This window comes from Lontra canadensis, unplaced genomic scaffold (assembly GCF_010015895.1).
Source record: "Lontra canadensis isolate GAN:19392208 unplaced genomic scaffold, GSC_riverotter_1.0 scaffold112, whole genome shotgun sequence".
Lineage (NCBI taxonomy): Eukaryota > Metazoa > Chordata > Mammalia > Carnivora > Mustelidae > Lontra > Lontra canadensis.
This window is the reverse complement of record NW_022631106.1, coordinates 3,902,327-3,923,897: the sequence shown is the minus strand read 5'-3', so window position 1 is coordinate 3,923,897 and position 21,571 is coordinate 3,902,327. Positions and strand designations below refer to the sequence as shown.

General features: G+C 39.8%; 1 protein-coding gene across 27 annotated transcripts in view; it reads right to left on the bottom strand.

Moving 5' to 3' along the window:
- MAP4K4 (mitogen-activated protein kinase kinase kinase kinase 4) overlaps positions 1-21,571 on the bottom strand; it is a 189,414-nt gene that overhangs the window by 32,568 nt on the left and 135,275 nt on the right. For 11 of the 27 annotated variants that reach the window (XM_032840353.1, XM_032840357.1, XM_032840364.1 and 8 more), the window contains 5 exons: positions 20,883-21,093; positions 6,938-7,099; positions 3,836-3,922; positions 3,043-3,255; positions 1,893-2,054 (listed from right to left, as the gene is read on the bottom strand). In XM_032840353.1, coding sequence (XP_032696244.1) covers positions 1,893-2,054; positions 3,043-3,255; positions 3,836-3,922; positions 6,938-7,099; positions 20,883-21,093 — 835 coding nt within the window. The remainder of the gene's footprint in view (positions 1-1,892; positions 2,055-3,042; positions 3,256-3,835; positions 3,923-6,937; positions 7,100-20,882; positions 21,094-21,571) is intronic. The other 16 variants (XM_032840359.1, XM_032840370.1, XM_032840377.1 and 13 more) reach the window with 5 other exon arrangements.

Here is a 21,571-nt window from a genome sequence, read left to right as displayed (position 1 = left end):
ATTCCCTCTCCTTACTGTTACTGGACTATATGCCTTCTACTTGACAACTGAAAAAACAGGACAACTACTTGTCATCTGAGTTAATCTGGTTTGCTTTTTCAGTTGATAAAGCAATCTCTGAAATAGTCTGTATCTTCTTTATTGTATTTTATTATTTTAAAATAAGTGTTAAAGATTGCAATTTACAAAATTCTAGCTATGCTATCCATTATATCAACATATTTAATGAAAACTAAAAATACCAAATCACAACTGGTTCTACCTTTCCAAATGCAAGATTCAGAGTAAGTCCCAGGTCATGATTTCTATTACTTCTGGGAGAGTCACATATTCTACTTCTTGGTGGAATAATCTCAGAGTGGAATAATCTCGGATTGCTAAAATGTTTAAAATTTTCAGGGGGAAAAATGTGAAACTGAAAGTATTATCTGTAACTATAATAAAAAATGGGCTTCAAAATAAGAATCCTAGTCTCCTCAAAGAATGTTTTTGTAAGTAGAGGTTTCAGCCCAAAGCAGCTTTCGGTAGAAGGAGGAAAAGGGAGAGAGACTATCTCTAGGCACTACATTAGTTAATTAATATAAAAGTAGCCTACATAATTTGGGAATTCCTATTTTTTAACCAGTTCATGGCCAACAGATAAAAATTTCTATCTGCGGTAACTTTAACTTGCAGAATAAAGATTTCAGTCCTAGACCCTTCATATAAGTGCTGTCAAACCTAGTCTGCCAGTCTCTCTTCCCTCCCCTCTGTGTCACTTTCCTTGCTCTCTGGCTTGTGGGCCCGCTCTTTTGCGAATCAAGAAACTGCTGACCCCATATAAATATCTCCCTGCCCCTCAAAGCCCCCCACTCCCACAAACATGCCCTTTGCTTAGGTCTGGATCTTCTTCTCCCCGCCTGTTTTTAACAACTCCTCCACACTGGGATTATTTATTTTAAAGCATGTTCAAATCCTCACTTGGATTAGTTTTTCAGAACACCACAGCTACTTCTATCACAAGAATATGAACTTTTATCCCCTAACATTTGCAAACATCAGTAACTGGTAAACTCAGGCTTAAGAACTTGTTCCCAATATTCTGGATCACACAGCTTCAAGGAGCAAAATATCTGAAAGTCACTTATTTTCAGTAAGAAAATGGCAATCTGTGTTTTAAGGATCTTTTAGATCCAACAGCCCCACTGTTGCCTTCCTTCTCTGGATAGTACAGGGTGCTCTCTTTTAACCACACAGTACTCAGCCCAGGGGGGGGTTCTCCCTCACCTAGACTAGGCAGAATGCTGTGGCCAACCCAATGAGAGGTCATGACCTTTACCCTGACCTACTTCAGGGAAATGTACACTTAACCTGTTAGAGCATATCTTTTTTTGGATTTTGAACCTTTTGAGAATCTAATAAAAGGCCCTTTTCTCAGAAAAATATGCACAGTTGGACAAAACCAAGAAATTCGACATGTAATTTCAGGGCAGACATTGGTTCTCTAAAGCTCACTCATGGAACTGGCCAGGAGCCAAGGACCAAAGCTATGATTCTCCCTCTATGTACTTATGGTACTAATATTCTAAAACCTAAATTGAAAAATTTTTGTATTAGAGAAAGGAGGCACTTGTTTATGAACATCTGAGTTAGGGAAGACAAAAAGACTAAAAGAAGAAATCAGTGAATCTAGATACTCTTAGTAAGAAAAACAAAAATCTTAAAACAAAAATCCTTCTTTTCTCTATCAACTGAGGGTATTTTGCCTGTACATTAATCAAAAATCACTTCTGCTCATCTCTTTTCTTTCTAAATGTGGTAACAAACCAAACTGTAAACATTACAAGCAGGCCCATGGCTTAGTGAGCTATGGTGTGAGTCTCCTTGGCCCACAGCCACCTGGCTGTTGCTACCTGTGGCTCAGCTGGTCTCTGCAGGGCAGGATGCACAGACTCGGAGTTGCCATTGGAAAAAGACTCTGATCTGGAAGGCACTGGTGGCTCCAATACTCTGCCTGTCTGCTTAGACTGGGCTTCAGGGGAGCTGTGGTTAGTTTTCCTAAATCTATCTTCCACCTGCATCAGAGAATTAGAAGACATAACTTAGTGTTAGTAGGGAAAAGCAGAGATCCCGAAGAAAGCCTGAAAGTGGAAGGGTCCTAGAAAGAATTTTTCTGTTTTCTCCAACACAGGGGTGGCTTAAAAAGAGAGGGGACAAATAAAATGGGGCTAAAATTTGATTTGAGATAAAGAAATACTTATGAAAATAAAAATTAAGCTTTTAAAACCTCCTGGCCAAGAATTCTTAGATTGTACATGATGACAAACTAGGAAAAACAAAACAAAACAAAACAAAACTAATGTCACAACCAACTTAACCAACAGATTAAAAGATTATCATCAGGAAGTCAAAGCACATTTCATCCTACCAAAAATAAAGGCATTCCAGAATAGGCAGAACACTTGTTTCTAGATGCTACTCTCTGTGAGGGTGAGACATGGTAGAAGGATGCCACCTATAGGTCAGGTTTAAACACCCTCTAGAAGCTGCCCATTTCCCTGTATTCCTAGTATCCCAGAACAGTTACTGCTTTGCCACATCCCTAAGGTGAGGCTCTGGGTGCCCAAATGTGTCAATTCAGTAACAAATCACAGTCTCTGAAAAGTTAGTAAACTTGGCTACAGGGCTACTGGGCTACACTTTATTTTCATTGTGGTTTGGGGAAAATAGCTAACCAGGCCACCATTCCCTTTGTTCACATTCTAAGTATGATTCTGCCATACAGTCTTTTCTCCTTTTAGTGTCCAATTCATCTGTGATTTGTTAACAGAGGCATTCTAGTCGTCTATAGAAAAAACACTAAGCAGATAAGAGACCTTGGGTAAGTGTCCTTTCACTTTTCTGAACCACAATTTCTCAGCTAGAAAACCAAGAGAGTGGCTCATAATTAGTCTCTGTCCTATTCTAGTCTTAGTATTACACAGTTCCTAAGCATTATCCTATTATTTTCTAGGGAATAATCGACACCAGATCAATGTTTAAGCAACAAAGGAAAGAAAATACCTCTCGAGCTCTGTCAGCGGGCTCATAGTGGGACTTAGGCTCCGGAACATGATAGCTTGGCTTGCTCCTTTCCTGCTGTGGTGGCTGCTGCTGCTGCGGGTGCGGCCTCCTGTGGTCATGCTGTAGAGACAGGAGATATGCTTGTTCTTGTTGCAACTGCCTCTGGAGCCTCTCTGCCTGCCGGTGCTCCTCCATCTCCCGCCATCGGCACTCCTTGGAGAGGGAGAGGAGAACACTAAATCTATGGGACACCGCAGAGCTCGCCTCTTCTCTGGATTCAGTCTCAACTTTTTACAAACACAATGCCCTTTGTCCCCCTTGTTTGATAACAGAGCAAAATGACTAGGATTTTAAATAGTGTATTACCTGTGGAAAAATCTGACAGCTTGTTGCTAACCATAATATCACTGGACAGAGAGAGAATTCAATTAAAAGCTGGTTTCGGTGGTTTCAAAAGTAAGAATATACTAGACAAAAATCCTGTGGCATATGATTTTAACTTCCAGCCCTTAGCATTCGAGTTTGTTCACCGAAGGCCAAGTTCTGTTCAAAATCTTGTTATCTACCAAAGAGATCAGTTAACTCTTTAACAGGAAATTAAGTAAATATATAGAAGCCACCTTGAAAAGTTGCCCAAAGTAGCATGACCACAGAGGACGTCTCCATTTGAGCCTGTCAGTCCACAGCACTAACCAAAATGGTCTGGTGATCACCACAGCTCTGCCCAAAGCTCAGGGGAGGGATAGATAAATGAGCCCTAATGCTACAGAACAAGACAGATACAGGGCGTTACCAGTAACATGGCCTGCTCCTGGAGCAGCTGCTGCTGAAGGATTTCCAAGTGCCGCTGCTCCTCTTCTAGCTGTCGCCTGATATACTCCTGTCACACAGAAATTACCCAGCAATCAATTTATCCAAAAGGAAAGCATCAGAACCACCTGAATGGAGCACCAAGAACCATTTGCCCCAATGGTCTTCAGTGGAGATTCGCTTAGTGATGAGTTTATTACAAAGTGTATGGCGAAGGATTTTCCCCAAGATCTTCAAATTGGCCAAGATCTAAAGAGTCTAACAAATGATGATATACACTCCATTGATATATACAAAGGTATCTGAAAATTTTTCTGTTAGAACACCACTGAGATTTCAAAGGACCATGATATTCCTCTTAAGGACAGAAGACTCCAGAGATATCAAGAGTTTAATTAGATAAACCAGAGGATTCACATTGCCCCAGATGGTTCTTATAGTCATTATTTATAAGTAGCATGGACTGCCAATTTTTGAAACCCCAAACCGAAACCTGTTTAATATTAAAAATCAAACATGATTTGTGTTTTCTCTGATGACACAGAAGGTACATAGAATGACTAATTTGAAAAGCCATGCATGGTCTGTAGACAACAGATGCAGATGATTTCTCATAAATGAACAGGCCCAGGCTCTTCACGATGGGACTATGACAGAGTGTGTGTGTGTGTGTGTCTCGGGGGTAAGGGGGTACGGATGGGGGGTTGGGGGAAGCCTATTTTCAAGGGGAAGAGAACAAGTCTCTGCAGCAATGAAAACAGGTAAACACACCCAAAATACGTAAAGAGGAGAAATCCAACCTTGAAGTTGCATGCATATTTAAGGGACTAGGACAGCAAGAGACCCTTATCTAGGACCTCTAGAAAGCCCTCTGATTTTCTCAGTCTCCTCATTTGAGAAATGAATATCAAGAATATTTCTTGCAACTCTCAAGATTTTAGTGAGGCTTAAATAAGACACAGTCACGAAACAACTTGGAAATACAAACGAGAAGTTTCCTCCCTTATCAACACGGAAAAAAGCTAACTACTCCCTAAAGGGGAGTAGACTAAAGGATCTATGAGAAATTTTATTCTGAAATTCAGATTATGTCTTTACAGTGTCTAATGCTGACCATCCCCTTACACTATGGCACATACTTTAAAATAAAAATAGCCATATATCTGGGCTGGAGAGAAGTTTTACTTCACCAACAATTCTAAGTGAGAGAATGGTGTATAACACAAATCATGACATATATATTTCCTTAGAAACCTTTATCTTACAAAATAAATTTTGCCCAAAAAAAGCCAATCTGATTACAACCTGGGTTCCAAGCCCCATGCCTATTAGTCTAAACCTCCATGGCACATGCTATGCCAAACACTGTTCTAGCTTGACATGTGGCCTTCCCCTACAATGGCCGAGAAAGGAATCTGAATTCCAACTCATCTCTTCTTTGAACCAGACAGAACAGAACCAAAACTTGGAAGATCAAATTAGCACAGTTGGGGTTTTTTGCCTTCAAAACACAAGGACAACCAGGAAATTCACATCTATCCAAATCACAAAAGTCCTAACATATAACAAGCACACAGAATACAATTACGCATGTACACAGACATGCATATGTAATGCAGAATTGACACATTTCTCACAGCACTGTTAACACGGGGGATATTTTGCAAAAGAATAAGGAAAGTAGAATGAAACTCCTTTGATGCTATTTTTTTAAGAAGAGGTGAAGAGTACTGCTGTACACAAAAGCTAATGACTGCCATTGAACATTAAAGATTAAGTTTAACTCTCATACCCTCATCTTACCATCAAATTGCAAGAATTATCCCTCGGACATTTAAATTTTTTTTAGGACATTTAATTTTTATGATTTTATTTATTTATTTGAGAGAGAGAGCATGAGAGGAAAGAGATCAGCGGGAGAAGCAGACTCCCTGCCAAACAGGGAGTCCGATGTGGGACTTGATCCCAGGACTCCAGGATCATGTCCTGAGCTGAAGGCAGTTGCTTAACCAACTGAGCCACCCAGGCTCCCCCAAGGACATTTAATTTTTAAAAGCTCACTTTTATTCACCTTTGCAGTCCTCAGGTAAAAATTACAATGTGGAAAAAAACCAAAACAACAACAAACCCCAAAACATACCATGGTCAACTGGAAAAGAATATCAACTAGGTAACAAATAGAACATATCACTTAAATTCTTACGAAGAACTGGTAACATGCAGAGAACCTGAAGCATATGATTAGTATCAAAGACACTGGTTGAATAATCAACTTTGGAAGTTAATACCGTTGTTGGTTAAGTATTTTAACTATGAATTTCAAGTATTATTTAGATCAGTCCCCAATCATATCTTTTTTCCTTTACCCAAACCTCGTAACAAATAATGATCAATTCAAAGATGTGAAAGATGAGGAGGCTCTGAGGGGCTCACACGGATAGCAGAGACACGAAAGCACAGTCCGGTTTTATTTGCACAGGTGTTCAGGGAACAGAGATGCAAAAAGACAACTATAGCTGGCATCAATAAAATGTTCTAAGTATTACCAAAACACAAATGATCTTTCTTGGCTAAACAAAACCACAATGTTAATAGTTTTTCTAATGCTACAGAGAAACACACTGTATTATATGCAAAAATGTTTATTACAATACTCAGCTATTGGATACTTCAAACATCTCTTGTGGTTGGTTTTTAATTTCACTGAAGAAAAGGCTAATTATCATCCAGATATTTAGGGTTCAAAGCATATAAGCCAAACCCAAGAAGACATACTCAAAAATCTTTTGGGAAACCACTCAACTGCTTTCCAGGTTTTGGAAACCACTCAACTGCTTTCCAGGTTTTGGAAACCACTCAACTGCTTTCCAGGTTTTTAAATGGAAAGATTTATCCATCATTTTTTAAAGATGAGAATTTATTGCTGTGCTTCCACCTGTGCTTCAGCATTCTGAAACCTCTGAAGTCCTGAATGTGTCTGTTGTGTGTGCACTGACGTCTGTGTACTTTTTGCCCCAAATCCCCCAATGCTACTACGCAACAAACCTCACAGATTCATGCATATAACATTCTTTAATGAACTAACCTGTTCTCTTTCAACTCTCCTCTTTTCTTCTTCTGCCCGCCTCCTCTCTTCTTCTTCTTTCCGTCTTCTCTCCAGTTCCTCCAGACGCCTCTTCTCTTCTTGTTCCCTCCTTCGCTGCTCACGTTCTTGCTGCCTTCTAGCTTCCCGCTCTCTCCTTTGTTGCTAGGGGAGTGAAGATATGTAATCAGCAGGGATCTTCCCCCTACAGCTCACATGACAGTCTGCTGACCAGCTACAGGTAGGTGCTAACTGGCTAGTTATTTCCACCCTGCCCCTTGGCCCCTACGTACTAGCATCCTCATAAATACTGGTCAAAGGTGGTTTATTTCTGTGAATCTTTACACAGTTTGCTTCCATTTTGATATCGACTATTCCCCATTCTTCACTGTATTAGAGCAACCAAGGGACAGGAAATTCTTTATTCTTAAATATCACTAACAGAATTACACAGGGCCTAAGAAGACAAAGGAATAAAGGAAAACAGAAGTAGAGCAAAGAAAGAGGAGAAATAATTAAAAAGAAGAAAAAGAAAGGAAGCATATATCAGGAAAAAGAGAAAGGGACATCAACAATGATAAATTATTACTAAGGACTGCTATGGCGTCATGCATGCTTACTATGTGTCTTGTACTGTGCCGGGTGTCTAATATTCTTTACTCCATTTCCACCATCTAACGTAATTCTCATAACAAACCTAGGAAGTAGGTATTTCACTCCTACTTTACAAATGAGAAAAAAGGTTCAGAAGAGTTAAGTGACTTGCCCAGTGTCACCCAGCAAGCAAGGCCCCGGATGGAAGGGCCACTCTGCCTCTAACACCTATAGTACTAACCAGACACAATCATGCATACTACCAACAAGGAGGATGGTGCTACTAATCACCAGACTCACTCTGACAGCCTTTCCTAATTCAGGCTATCCTATATAACCCCACAGAAGAGAACATTGGGACACACTGGACACTTGTCTGGCTGCTTATCTCATCTAGCCCCAGACATCTGCCAAATAAGCATTTCCACAGTATAAAGCATAAAATTAACCAATTCTTCTCACAAATGTGAAAAACGTTAGCCTCTAGCTGGCCAACCAACAGATTCTCTGGGATGATGAAAATGTTCTGCCTCAGTACTATTCAATAGAGTACCCAGCAGCCACACGTTGCTACTGAGTACTTGAAATGTGGCTAATACAACTGGGGAACTTAGTTTTCAATTTTATTTCAATGAAGTTTAAGTTTAAATAGCCACATGTGTCTAGTGGCTGCTGTGTTGGGCCACAAAGCTCTGAAAAATATACCGCCACCAAACTTCTTAAGACACGGGAAGCTGATATTATTACCACAAACTTTAATGTGATACTGAGATTATTAAGAAAGAAAGTTTGGGTATAAAAGCAGGTATTTATTCTAGTTTCAGAATTCCTCATGGGTTCCCTCCCATTCCTGCCACAAACATTCATTCTGAAGGCAGATGCTTAAAATGATTTCCTGAGAAATGTACAGAAATGTCTTATGTGGGGAACCCCTGGACAGAGAGGATTAGTTGGTACCTTGCCTCTCTCAGCTGAGTACTACATCATCGTTACTCTCCATACAGTCCCGAATCAGCTTTTGGCTCACTTTCCTCTTATTTCATACATTTCCATTGTTTTATTTTTTCCCCCACACTGTCTGCTCTTAGAATTCAATGCACAAAAATGCACCTATTTCCCATGGGTGGGGGTGGGGTCATAAAAAGAACGGAGTTCCTGTCTATTTAGAAATCACAACCTACAAGGCCAAGGCATCTTTATTAAATTCAATCACCTACTATGCCCCATACAGTGCACTTGTCTGTCATTTGCTGGCTTAATGCCTTTATACTTTTTTTTAAATCTTTAAAGAAAAAGAGGACCCTATTCAAAATCAAATCTAAGGAAGACAACAGAGAGCAATGGCCTACGTGCCGAAGGATTCCGGAGCAAGGCTGTTTGGACAGAGGCCTTTCTCTACTGCAATGGTACAGCTTGCAATCAGAGCACCAGGCCCCAAGCACTGCCCTGCACCCCTGGGAGAGAGGTCTTTCTTTTTTAAAACTAGCTACCAGAAAATAAAACAAAGAAAACGACTTCCCCCAGCCCCAGGACTTCATGAGCAACAAAACACAGAAACTTGAGGTAAGAAATAGGAGAATCTCAACCAAGCAGTGTTCAAAGCAAATTAAGTTAGCTCTTCTATTTTATATCTTTTGCCTTTTCTATATAGGAGCAAAAAGAAGTGAGTGGTTTTTTTGCCAGTAAATCACTTACAACAAATATACAGTTGCTAAGAACACAACCATTTTTCTAATGTTGGTAATAAAAATAATTGTGTTTTGCGAATTGGGAAATAGGTTTCTTTGCTTTAAATAGAAATTATTTAATTCCTTCAGGTATTCCTGGCTTCTGAACTTTTCTGTTGAATACAAAGACATTCAAAACAAAAAGCCTCCTGAGAAACCTAAAATGTTAAGAATCACATTCAATCACTTTGAACGCTTGATATGGTATGTTTTCCTTGAAGAGGTTTACGTGGAAGTTCTGTGGAAGCCTCCATCCTGAGGAGTGACCATGGTTTCGTGTACTCTATGATTTTTATGGAGAAACTCAGCACTGCTTAGTTCTGAGAACAATCATGGGCAAGACTGGCAACAATCAGGTTTACAAAAGAGAAATGACTTGTTAGAATACACTGGTTTAGCAAACACCTGGCAGGCCAGGCAAGAAGGGCCCCACCTCTGGATGAAAGGAAGAACCCACAATCACAACAAAGCTGGACAGAAAACTAATAGGGTATGTACACAATTTTCTTCCAAGTTGGTCAGACAAAAGGAAAACAGGAGAATGAAGTAAAGGGAAACAAGAAGAAAGGGAAGCAGTGCCTATATCCTTAAAATCTCCCCCTTAGCTTCTGAGAATTCAGGTTCCAAGTTAATCAAATTAATATGAACAGGTCAGAAAAAGCAAAGAACTTTATACATGGACACTGAATTTTACAACTTCTAGACAACAAAGAAGCCAAAATGGGTTAGGGGGGTCCTTTGAGAAGTTGTAGTCCACCATGGAATCCTAGAAAGAGAACTGAAATGACTCAAGAACAGGTGTTGTGGTCCTGACTCTGCTTCCCTGGTACAAGCCATGTTCTCTCCCTGAGCCTATTTTCTGACTTGTCAGGACAGAGGTGTGTGAGGTGGGGGTGGGAGGGAGAGAGTCTGTATCAGCAATCATGCTGGTGTGGAGTTGGCTTTTTTTTTTTTTTTAAGTTAAAAGTTGGTGTCTATGGTGAGAAAAAACTTTACAGAGGTTTCATAAGCAATGAACTTTAAGAGAATCATTCCTCTTCAGAAGACCTGGACTTTACCCTTCCTTGCCCACCATACCACCCTGGGGAGAGTGTCCTGACATAGCAAGATTACCAGAGAGAGGAGAAAAGAAGTAAAGAACTAAGATGATGGGTCTCTACATCAGCAGTCTCTAAAAGTGAGCAAGACAATAAATGGAGGTCTAGGAAAAGAAAACACTGAACTTCTATTTACTCATATTTGTAGCTCACCCTTTTAAAATAGCTCTTTTTGCATGTTCTATAATATATATACTCAGTGCAAGAGTATATAAATAGATGTATCTCTATCAGATTTACGTCTTTGGTTTCTTTTACTGATGGGATTGATACATGATTAAAGACCCTTCCAAGCCAATGCAATGTTCTAAGCAATGCTGCATGACCACAGAGACACAGACCCACAACAGCCTTAAAGATGTGCTTACTGCCATTTCCTTATATACCATGCAGACAAGTAAACATTCAATTTTCAGATATGACGTTGAAGTGAAGGTCCCCATTTAAACCCACGGTATCATGTAACAGAAAGAAAAGCCACAGGCTGCACTTGCTTTTTCCTCTTATTATTAAATTTTTTTTCCTTTAATTTCAAAGCAAAGCCATCCCCATCTCTGCTGACACTTTGGCTGTTATGCACATGGACTCCTCCAGAGAGCCAGGAGGGGCAACAACTTCAATGGGAGTCCTGGTCTGGGAGAAGCTGCCTGCCACTCAATGACCACACAGCTGGCAGCCAGACACAGTCTAGCATCCAACTTAAACCAGCCTCAAGATTCAAATTTCCCATGTCTCCAGAGGAAAAAACGGGAAGCTGCAGCAGAGAAGCAGAGCAGGAGTGAACCTGGATCAGAGCTGGCTTTCCACGTGCCAGCCCTCTCACCTGGAGCCGCTGCCTGCCCAATCCACTAAGCGAAAGTGTGATCTTAGGCCACCCACTCCGCCAGGACCCACTTGTCATCTCCCCTCTCCTCAGCTGTTGTCACCTCAAATCTCAGGAAATGGCAGGGCTCCCAGCCCAGTAAGAATTCTAACTAAATGCTAACAAAAGGCACATTTTAAGTAATCTTACAAATAGCTTTTTCCACTTTATTTACATTTTAAAATTTTAAAAAGATTTTATTTACTTGGGGGCAGGGCGAGAGAGTGCATGGAGGGGTGGGCAGAGGGAGAGAATTTCAAGTGGGCTCCACGCTCACTCAGGGCTCAGTTTCACGAGCCTGAGATCACAACCTGAGCCAAAATCAAGAGTCAGATGCTTAACTGACTGAGCCACCTAGGCGTGACTTACATTTTAAATTTTAAACTACTAAGTACTTTAAAAAGTCAAAAAGAATATAAGGCTTATATCAAAAATTAGGTTTTCCATTTCTCCTCACCCCCAGTTCTTATTCCCAAGGTAGAACCACTTTCAATGCTTTTAGCTTTACCCATAGTATTTACAACCCGATTTTTAAATTAAGTTTATAAGGGCTATTTAATTTTTTTTCCACTTCAGACATCATCTATTGATTTCTCCCAAAGAATATCCCTCATACAGCACCATCATATGCTCCTAATCCAGTCCTGTAACAATTTCTGTTAAATGAAAACCATATTCAGGCAAACTTGAGTTTACTGGGGAGCTATTACTTGCCTTATTTTTGCTGCTGTTGTCTGTTTCACTGGCTTTCTATGGGTCATCATAAAACCATCTGTAATGTCTCTTTTTTTATTTTTTTTAAAGATTTTATTTATTTATTTGTCAGAGAGAGAGAGAGAGAGAGAGTGTGAGCAAGCGTGTGAGCAGGCACGCGAGCGCACACAAGCAGGCAGAGTGCCAGGCAGAGGTGGAGAAGCAGGCTCCCTGCTGAGCAAGGGGCCTGATGTGGGACTCGATCCCAGGACCCTGGGATCATGACCTGAGCTGAAGGCAGCAGCTTAACCAACTGAGCCACCCAGGCATCCCTGTAAGGTCTCTTATACCACCACAGACCTCCTTCCAATACAGTCAAAATTTCTTGTCTTAGAGACTGATTCTCACAGCCTCTCTTCCCCTCTGCAACCAACACTTCTTGCTCTTCAGGAATCCTATACTTGTCCACTAACTGACTCCTTCTCACCTCTCTTCTGTGCAGGATTCCATTTCCTAGAGCCCTTGTCAACTTCTTCCTCATTTGTGGGAACATATCCTCTAGTAGCTTCTTGAGGAGTAGTAAAGACAAGGCAAAAGGCTTTTAGGGACTTTGCAGGCCAGGCCACAGAATTTTTACCCTCACAATGTACATATAATTTTGGCCGAGACAAGTAATTTTCCCTCAGATTTCCACAAGTACAGCTATGTCATTTTCTAGTTTCTAACGGTATTCCTGGAGAATCTCGGACCATTCAGATGACTGATACTTAGTATAAGACCCATGCACACCCCTCTATACCTGCTCCCCACCACCGTGGCTTTCAGGATCCTCTTTTCATCTCAGACATTTTTAATGTCAAGAAGATGTATGTGTGTTTCTATGGGTCTTTTTTTGTTCATTGTGCTGGGTACTCAGTATATCTTTCAGTCCAGAATTTCTATTTCTTAGTTCTAGAAACTTTCCTTGAATTACTTTTGTGGTTCTCCCTATAGTAATTATTTCCTGGATCACCTAATTAAATGAAGTTAAAGCCCTGGCTTGATTCTGTTTCTCTTCTGTTCCCAATAAACTTAACCCCCTCCCCCAACACACACAAACACATACACCCCATACTTTTGGGAGTTTTAATTTATAAAAAAACTTTTCAAAAATTCTTATTTTCTGGACATTCTTATGAATATTATATGTTCTTCTCATTCTAAGGATAAGATTCTGTACATGTGCGTATGTGTGAAATATTTAGTCTGTTCCCTACACTGTCTACGTCCTTCAAGGTCCTTCTTCCATTTGTCCTGGAATCTTTCATGTTAAAGATTTTTCTCAGTGCCCACAATCCTGGTTGCCCACTCACATGTAAGACAGTAAAAAGCCACCTATAAGGGCTGTGGAGAACACTTGGTAACTATTAAGCTTTAATGCAAGGTGATGTGAGGCAGTACGGCCATTTCATTGGGGCCTTATGTCCCTTGGGCTAGGAATCTCTGCAGTCTTCTAAGCATCCTCCTAATCTCCTGCCTGAGTTGAGTAGGAGGGTGCAAAAGAGAAGGTGGCATCTGTGAAAAGATGGTTGCCAGCACTATGGGAGCTAAGGTGAGAGTCCTTGCAGTACCTCTCTCTCCACATACTCAGTTGTGCCGGAGTCCTCTAATGTTCTGAGGCTCTGAGTTCACTTTTTCTAGGAAGTCTGTATCTGCTCCAGCTGAGAAGAAGGAACGCAGCAGCCTGGCTGCCTGGGGTGGGAGAATCTAACTGTCCATATATACATGTTTTCAGCCTCATCTGTTGCCTCTCATTTTTGGCTCTCTTCCAGAATTTGCAGTACTAGCCTTCTTACAGTTTTCACTCTCCCATGCACTATCTAATTTCCACAATTTGGTTTCCTTTCTTGCTCTCCTTGTCCTTGTTGTTTATACCATTTTTGTTTGTTCAGTCACTTTACCAGGATTTCTCAATGGAAGTGAGATAAGCATCATGTTGGTTTTGTTCAAATGTTTTCCAAAGTCAGTATAACTGTTATTATGTAATTATTCAATGAAATTATCACAATTAAAAATTATTAGAAGTTTAATTCAAAATGCACACCATAAAATAACAGTACGCAAACATCTTACAAACAAGAACAGGCTACAGCTGATGCTCTCAATTGTCAAATGAAAACCTCCAAACGGCTTTTTCTTCTGTTTCCTATGAAAGTACCATACTCTTGGTTATTAGGTCAACACACAAAAAAACCCATAAACTCCTTGAGAGCAGGAATCATGTTTTGCTCATCTTTTTCACTGTGTCGTAGATATCATAATAAATACTTTTTTGAGCTGAATCTAACCCTCACACGGAACATGTGGCAACCAAGACAAAAACCACTGTCTTGGATGCCATTTAGCATTTAGAGTAATAAAAGACTAAAGAATCCATTCATATCTCTATGTCCTAATAAGATCCAATCAAATCATAAAGCCATCTTTTAAAAAAATTATTTTTATTTTTTTTAATAAACATATAATGTATTATTAGCCCCAGGGGTACAGGTCTGTGACTCGTCAGGTTTACACACTTCACAGCACTCACCAGAGCACACACCCCTCCCAATGTCCATAACCCCACCCCCTTTCTCCCAACCCCCCTCCCCCCAGCAACCCAGTGTTTGTTCTGCGAGATTTAGAGTCTCTTATGGTTTGTCTCCCTCCCGATCCCATCTTGTTGCATTTATTCTTTTCCTACCCTCCAAAGCCCCCACGTTGCATCTCCACTTCCTCATATCAGGGAGATCATATGATAGTTTTCTCTCTCCAACTAACTTATTTCACTAAGCATAATACCCTCTAGTTCCATCCACGTGGTCGCAAATGATAAAACCATCTTTTTGAGATCACTTGTTAAGTACATAAAGACTTAAACAATAATGATTACATTTGGATAGTGTCTCATACTTTATACAACATATCCTTTATGCCTCAGGACATTCTATAACGTCCTTTAAAGAACTTTAAGGTGTCTCTCGAACTCAAATTAGAGATCTCAAGCCCAGAATTCCATTTAAGAATGGGCATAAATTTTAAGAATAAGTCCCTTCTTTCCAGAGATGCATCTAGGACTACAAATGATCCATTCATCCATTTGAGAAATATTAAGCACCATGATCAGAATACAAAGATAAACTAGACACAGTCCCTCTCCTTCAAGTCTCATAGTAACATAAGCCATACGCTTTTAAAAAATCCACAAGACAATGTGCAAAGTGCTAAGTTTCCTACAAATATCCTACTAAGCAAGTTTTGGTTTGTAAACCAACTGGTTGAAAAGACTGAGGCTAAAGTTAAAAAAAAAAAAAAAAAAAAGCAATTACTGACTCCTCTTCCACATTATGCTTTAACATTTGAAACTATAAACTGGACCAAGAGCAAGGTTCTAAACTATCAACCATAAAACCACCTCACTCAGAACAGGCTCTCAATTTAAGGGAGGAGGGATAACTCAAACTAGAAGAAAGCCCTTAGTAAATATATCTTACTAGACGGTTCAAGTGAAAAGCTGGCCTCTTACAACAGAACCTCGAAAGAAGGAAGCCAAAAACAAAATACATATGCCATCAACCATCAACCAAGTACCATGAATTCATAGTGGATTAATCTTATGCCTGTGATTTCAAATAACAAAACCTAGGAGACTCTAACAGACATGCCTTTTTCAGGCTTTCCCCACTAGGAATGATTAAAATGATTTAATCCCGTGAAGCATTTGCAAACTGATGTAATCATTATTTTCTTAAATCACTCTTTGAAAACAAAATCAAACAAACTGAAAAACTGCACAATGCTATAAAGTGATTTCCAAATCTCTAAAATTATAGAGCTCTCCTATTCCTCAAAATTTTCCCAAGCATGCCTAAGTATGTACTTTTCCAGCTATGCTTTAATTAGGTTCCCTTTCTAGTCTGGTATTTAAAAGTAGTATTTTCATCTCACATTCTAAAAACTTTTTCTAAACTTTTCACACTGATAACAGTGAGGTCCATTTAAGTACACTCCACTGGAATTACTGGCCTTAGTAGAAACTAACGGACTTTAATAAACCAGTCTGTTCTTCACATTCGGCTACCTCCAAGCACTTCTGAGGTCGTGTTACTTACTGCACAGATATACCATCAACTGCTGAGGTTTATTTGTACAAGTTCTGATGAAGCATTAGTAGAAAAACTATTTTGCTTCTCCCCAAAGACAATTCTTTCCCACCTTCAGGCAGCAAAGTAACATTTGCTGAATTAAGCTAACTCTTATAAAATTTTACTGTAAATATAACCCAACACTAGACTGGATTTCAAAAGAACACCAGAGAACTTACATGGAGTTCTGAAAGATAAGACAACTACCCTCTGCAAAAAAAGTCTGGAGCTGCCAACCTGATAGAAAGCAAGGTCTGGGCTGTAGGGGCACTAGCACACCCCAATGCATGTATCACAGGTGGACTGTATAAAAAAAAAAAAAAAAAAAAAAAAAGTAGCACTGTGCTAATACGGACTCTTGATTTGAGATAGTCATGATCTGCCACACAAAGGCCTTTGTGTAGGCAAAGAGGGGTGAGGAAATGGTTCCTCTTTCTTTACGATACATGGAGACCCAGTTGGGGTAAAGGGGTCCACCATGTCTTCCTTCTAAGATCTCAGAGCCAACAAATACATGGGGAAGTTTATTAATTTTTTTCTTAGAAAAAATTTTTCATGTTTTCCTGGTGTTACAGGTTAACTTCAGTACAGATCTCACTTCACACAGAAAATTTATTTTTCTCTTGCTTTCCTTTTTATTTTTAATTTCTTCCACTTCCAGCCACTCTCTAAAATTTTAGTCACTTTGGAATTTGTAGAAATGCTGGAAGTGATTATAACCAAGTGTCCTCTTGGTGAAATAAAAAGCAAAGAAACTGGGGGGCTGCCACTAACATTGACCCTCAACTTGAAGCAACCAAAATCACAAAATGACAACTGCAACTCCAAGTCTAAAACAGTCTACAGAGCACAGGTACCATCTTCCCAAAAGAAAGACTGGGTAGAGATAGGGAATTGGGTTTCCTTACTTTCTTTCTTCCTCTTTTTTTTTTTTTTTTAAGGAAAGGATAAATTTTAACCTTAAATGAAAAGTTTGATTTTGACTACTATATATACTAAAAATATCATTTATATACAGTTAAAATACCCCAACCATAAGGTACTGGTGTTATCATGGCACCAAGGGCTTACTCAAAACAAATCTTCCCTTAGAAATTATCTTTTTTAAAGTTTACTAAAGTAGCAAACCAAAGCACAAACATTTCTTGCTTTTTACTAATAATTTGGTAAGTTTCCATGAGGTCAAAATGAAGAAATATAAACTAGACAGGAAACTTACTTAAATATGTAAGAGGTTCAAAAACATATCCAAACTATACCAACTAATAATGTGATAATCTTAACTTAGACTACTGATCTTCTGCTCTTAATATTTGTATTAAAAAGAGACAAAGAATGAGAAAACATGCTAATCAAGTATGTGGATATAGGTCATGGAAGCAAGGAGAAACAGTTAATAGATATCAAGACTCAATGCAACAAGAGCACAAACCATTAGGATTAGATGACACTATAATTAAATATCCTTCATTGTGCTTCCCCTCAAAGGGAAAGAATGAAATGGGAGGAAAAGCTGGCCTGAGAACAATTTTTATGGGAGAAAAAAAAAAGAAAAAGAGCTAGTTTCTTAAGTTTTTTTTTTTTTCCCTAATTTATTTGACAGAAAGAGAGATCACAAGTAGGCAGAGAGGCAGGCAGAGAGAGAGGGAGAAGCAGGTTCCCTGCTGAGCAGAGAGCCCGATGTGGGGCTCGATCCCAGGACCCTGAGATCATGACCTGAGCCGAAGGCAGAGGCTTAACCCACTGAGCCACTCTAAGGCACCCCTTAGAGGCAACATTCTATTTGAGGCAGAGGTGTGATGATGCATCTAAATATGAAAGGTAATAGAGTCATGTTAGCATTTTTGATGCAGGGGGTCATTACCACATGGGCTTCTGAATCTAGATGCAATACTTCAGTAAGTGCAGAACACCCTGAGCAGATCCTGATGAGAAAGACTGGGGAGCAGACTCAACCACGTGAGGAGCTGTGAGGTCCAGGAAAGGACTAGACTGAAGCTGCCGGTGTGAACACTGCCTGAGCTCCACATTCTCCCCCTTTCAGCCTAAGACCATCAGAAAACAAAAAAAGAAAATGGAAAATACAAACAGAAACCCCATTTCCAGCAAGATGAGAGACAGCATCGAAAATATGTGCAAGGACTTCTAAGACCTCCAGTTCACACAGGAGCCAAGGAGGGGGAAGTAGAGGAAGATAAAGGTGAAGGATCCTAGCAGCAGCACATCTCAACGAACAAAAGAAGAGCGGAGTATACATACCTACTGATTTCTTAAAGATGAAGGTCCTATGAAGGGCCAAGCACTCATCTGCAAAGAGGGCTGATGAGCTGGATTTTGTGGCAGTTGCAAAGAAAGGAAAGTCTGTACTCAGTTTCCCTACAACCTCGACTTTGGGGCCATTTCTTTTTGTCAATCACTGACAAATATTTGTTATCTTTCATTTGGGGTGGGGGGTCATTTGTTTGATTGTTTGTTTTAAGTAGACTCTAAGCAGGCGTGAAGCCCAAGGCAGGGCTTTATTTACCTCATGACCCCAAGAGATCAAGACCTGAGCTGAGATCAACAGTTGGACTCTTACTATTAAGTGTCAATTTAATGTTACCATGCCACCCAAGCACCCCTCTCCTTTCAGTCTTAATTGTCATTTATCTTATGACTGAGGCTGACCATCTCTACCTACTTCGTTAATAACAAAAGGAATCCCTATTCCCCAAACAGTTCTGACTGAAGCTTTAATGTTAATAAAGAACTAAAAACCATTTATGGTTTAAATATTCCCAAATTACCTTCTGAGACCTAGAGTATAGATAACGCTTAATTATCCTAGGCTAGTAAAAAGGAGCTAAATCATCAAGAATCCAAATTAGTGGATTCTATTCATGCAAATGTTCCCTGTTTGATACCCAGCTCCATCTTTCCTGATTAAGAGGTGCCAAGAGGTGACTCTGAATTTGAACTCTTACTGAGAAGCTGACATTAAAGGGCTAATTGAAGCAAGTAAGTGCAAAGTTCTCATTTAGCCCACATCCCTAATCCTCTAGTCTTTGTTTTAACTAATAAAACAAAATGGCTGTCAAATTTCAGTCTCTCTCCTCTAGCCATTGCCAGCCTTCACTTTGCAATCCTCCTCCCTACAGACACTGGATAATGGACACTTGTCCCACTACCACTTGGGCTGAAAGCAATTTCCATGGCATGTGTTACAAATGAGCTCGAGCTGATGTTATAAACCACCAAACTACCCTATATCATGTCTTTAGGGAAACTACAGTCTAGGGTTTAAATGGACAGTAGAAAATACTGCATAAAGAACTAGAAATAGCCAGAGCCTCAACACTCAAGCATTCTCACATATGAATGGTCACCATGCAACTTCAACAAACCCTAGACCACTCTGGGTTTTTGTTATGTTCAAAGAGCACTGAGAAGAGTCTTAAAAATACTACAAAAAGAGTCTGCAAATAAACTGCAAAAAGAGGTAAACAGCACTGTTGTCCCTCTTACAGAGGAAGGTTATGTCCTATGTTTTCTTCCATAAGCCCGGGCTAAATATTTCTAATCTCCTTAGTTATTAGAAGGGCGCTGGTTTTCTAAACTAGGAACAAAGTATAAAGTTCTCAGATTCAGACTACAAAACACACAAAACAAAGATTTCCCCTAATCATGAAATACTCTTAAAAAACTTGGGTAATATCCCATGTGTTGTTATGTACATTAAACTCCACTGTTAAGTATCAATACAGGACTTCCTTCTTATTTTACTTTCTTTTTCTGCTGTAAGAAATATGAATCAAGGTGAATTAATTAAGCAGAAACAGAAACTACTATGAATGAGAAATGTGAAGTTGTACTATTATGAATGAGAAAACTGGAGTTGTGAAATATATAATAATAGGAAAAAAAAAACAAAAGTTTTTTTTGTGTGTATGTGTGCCCCAAGTGAAACAGAGAGAAATGATGCGTCTATGAAGTACAACTGAAAAAGCTCTGGGTAACCACAGCACCAATGTTAGTAGTATTACTGAATTAAATGAGCAGGTAGTACAAAATATAGTTCCTCACTGCAGAATAGAACTAATTCTACTACATTAACAACTAGATTACAGAAGATCAGGTAATCTTTTTTTATTATACCCAATGTAATTATTTTCTCATCTTTACTCTTTTTCGTAAAGATTTTAAGTCATCTCTACACCCCCTGAGCTGGAACTCACAACCTGAGATTAAGAGTTGCAAGCTCCACTGACTGAGCCAGCCAGGCACCCTTTTCATCCCTTACTCTTAAATGTACCTATAGTTGAGGCATTTATTTAAAACAAAACAAAACAAAACAACAACAACAAAAAAACCCTAAAGCTAAGGCATTCATAGAAAAAGCATTTTTCCTGTGAAAAATCTGAAGTTTCAGAAAAATATGTACACGTGAACTTGGACCCAGAGGCCAAGGGAAGAAAAGAAATCAGGTCAAGCCTGAGCTTGCCAACTTAAACCACAAACAGAAACAGCCTTTGCAGAAATGGTATGATGCTATCTCTGGGCCCCTGCTGTTCTGCATCTAAGCAAAATATGATGATGAGTAACTGTGGGGCAGGTCCTTGGAGTTTTTACAAGCAAGGAAAACATTTTGAAGACCACAAGGAATGTGAAGGCCTGTCAGTCCAAAAGCGTAAGCTTTCCCTCTGAAATCACCTGAGCAGGTAAGCCAGGGGAAAGGTATTATATTAGGCGGCCACAGAAAACATTCCTTTGAGTGTCTGGCTACCAACGTAAGTAAAGAAAAAGAAAACCAACTGGACATTTTCCTTTTCCTACCTCTTCTAGCCGACGCCTCTGTTCTTTCTGTTGCTCAATCCGTTTCTGCCTCTCTGCCAGCAGCTGCCTTTTATATTCTTCTTGCTCCCGGAGCTGTTGCTCCTGCAGTAACTGCTGTCTCCGAAGAGCCTCAGAACGTTCCTTGTTCTCCTGCTGCAGTCTCAAGAAATCCCGCCGAAGCGTTGACTCACCAGGCACGTTGACGATGGAGCTAGAGGAGGAGGCAGGGCTTTCAGGGGTGCGCACAGATCACTCTGCCTCCAAGTGAGATTGGGGCCTCAGTGTCCTATTCTAGTCATCCTCCTAATGAGTTCCTCCCACTCTGAGGCTCAACTAATAAATCCATGGGAATAACTGTATCTACAGTTCAATAGTATTACATCTTTTATCCATTTCACAAATATCTTCAAACCCCATCCTGGATACTTGAAAGACATCTCTACTTAGGATTCTCATATCAACTCAAACTCTGTAAAAGGAAAAGTTGGAAATCCCCTTCTTCAACTTCATGAGTAGAAGTGGAACCACCTTCCTCTCTGACCACCTTACTTCTCACCAAGTCTTACCACATATGCCCTCCCACTGCCTGCTTCCTGAATAAGCGGCTGAACCCAAGTGGGTTCCAAGAATGAGCCATTGCACAGATAAACAGCATCATCGCTAGCTGATCTCATCGCTGAGAGCCACTG